At 39.4% G+C, this 2,051-nt stretch overlaps 1 protein-coding gene across 1 annotated transcript in view; it reads left to right on the top strand.

Annotated features, from left to right (window-relative positions):
• The window catches only part of LOC107097072 (complement component C7-like), a gene marked incomplete at its 5' end in the record, with an annotated part of 24,036 nt that extends 22,670 nt beyond the window's left edge, over positions 1–1,366 (top strand). The window contains 3 exons of the mRNA XM_015394064.1: positions 605–611; positions 706–884; positions 968–1,366. Of these exons, the coding sequence (XP_015249550.1) occupies positions 605–611; positions 706–884; positions 968–1,146 (365 nt within the window). The remainder of the gene's footprint in view (positions 1–604; positions 612–705; positions 885–967) is intronic.
• Positions 1,367–2,051: the final 685 nt, after the last annotated feature.

Below are 2,051 nucleotides of genomic sequence, written 5' to 3' on the forward strand. Positions count from 1 at the left end.
GACTGCAGACTGATTAGCGAGTGAAGCCTTAAAAGCTCGCGAGATCAGGATGGTGTCATGAGGCTACTGGTCCCATAAGAGTTGATGATTATTTCCCTCTAGAGGTCTGGAGCGCTTAAATCACTTCGCAGCATTTATTAACTTGCACTTTGGGGGCCATCAAATTTTAAGAAGGTTCCAGTGCCCCTCCCGCCCCCCTCTAGCTCCACTCGGTTTAGCTCCACTCGCCCCCCTCTAGCTCCACTAGGTTTGCAGCATGTTTCAGGTTTGCTGATCTCTAATTTCTGTGACTGCACCTTTTCTCTTTTGCAGCATTTATAATTTGGTTTTGCAGGAATCTTTTGAAATTTGCTTTGAAATCATGGTGTTTACATCAAACACACATTTCCGAAAGTTTTCCACAACATAACGACTTATAGGATCTAAGTAATGTCTATGTGTCAGAGCAACATACTTGCAAACACAACAACAGGCTGAGCAGATAGAACATCAGAACAATGAAGCCGGTTTGCAGAACTCCCACACATTTATACACCGATTGCTGGGGAGCTAGAGGTTAAGTGCCTTGCTCAGGGGCTCATCAATATGTGACAACAACTCTTAGTCTCCCTGTAACTGCAATACCAGCTTCTGGTAAAAATGCTACACAACATCAAACAAGTGTTTTAATATATATATATATATATTTGTTTTTTTGTTTTTCAGATCATCTGTGCAGTTCTGCTCCAGGGTCGGTCCCAGAAATCTGTTATTGGGAGTTTGTCAGCTGGGAGCTTTGAGGTGTTTGGGGCGGAGCATCACGCTGACCGGACCTGCTGACTGTGACAGACCTGATGAGACGTTCAGCTCATGTGACGACTGCAAACCAGGGACAATCTGTCAAGGTGAGCACGCTTATCCCGATCGTTGATGAAAAATCCAAGAAAACAAACTCAACAATGAAACAAACCTCTTATCTCAAACATAGAATCCCAGCGAAAATGCATCTGTCAGAGTCCGTCAGATTGCCCTGAAGACTCCGCCCCCCTGTGCGTCAGCCCCGGCGATGACGGCGCCGCAGTGACCATGACAGAGTGCGAGGTGGGGAGCAGGATGTGTGCTGGCGAGGCCTTCCGTCTGATCAGCCTGGACGCTTGTCCAAGTTAAACACAGACATGTTTTAACTCTTCATCTGTAAATATTTCACCTTTTTTTTACTTGCTGAACTGTAAAAAAGAAATGATTTGTAAACTAACAATGACACTTCATGAGTTGCTATTTTAGGGTTGGATTGTTTGAAGATAAAATCAATTAACATATTCAGCTGCTTTCCGGATTTCAAGCTATCAGTTTTATAAACCTCAAATATTATAATAGAATATTATTATCCCTTATTTTTATTAAATTCATAAAATTAAATAGAAGATTGAATTATCTATTGTTCTTTTCATAATTAATGGTGTGTTTACAGTAATTTTTTTTAAATAAAACTTAAATCTATGTATTTCATAGGACATTTTTTCATTTCATGCGACATCCACATTCATGTGTTTTACTATATATTTTGGGCCTCCATATATTTAAAGGGATTAATTATAAAACCATCTCACAACACCCCCATTTGGGGTCTCATGACCCCCCAGTGGTACCAACCCGTTCTTTGGGAATCTGTCTCATAGAGGATCCTGTATATACATTAAAAGATGCCATTTTTGAAATTTGTGAAAGAAATTAAAATGAAAAATTTACCAAAATCTGTATTTGGAAATAGCAACATTTCCATTAAATGATTGATTAGGGAATCGGTCTAAAGTTGACTGATCTTGTCGATTGAAGGATTAAGCAGCCATTTCACAAAGAAAAAAAAATAGTTTTCTTGTATGGAAACAATACAGTAGTTATCCTTGTTTTTACTTTGCAAAGCTAAATTACATGTTTTTTACATCATCATGTTTTAATAATGATCTTGTCAGATGTCTTAAATACTGTCTAAAGGCCTTAAACTGGTGGTGGAGTGGAGATGGATGAAGTTGGTCAGTCTGTAGACTGCTGGTTAGTGAGACGGTCTGCTG

This window comes from Cyprinodon variegatus, unplaced genomic scaffold, assembly GCF_000732505.1.
Source record: "Cyprinodon variegatus isolate N-32 unplaced genomic scaffold, C_variegatus-1.0 Scaffold670, whole genome shotgun sequence".
NCBI lineage: Eukaryota > Metazoa > Chordata > Actinopteri > Cyprinodontiformes > Cyprinodontidae > Cyprinodon > Cyprinodon variegatus.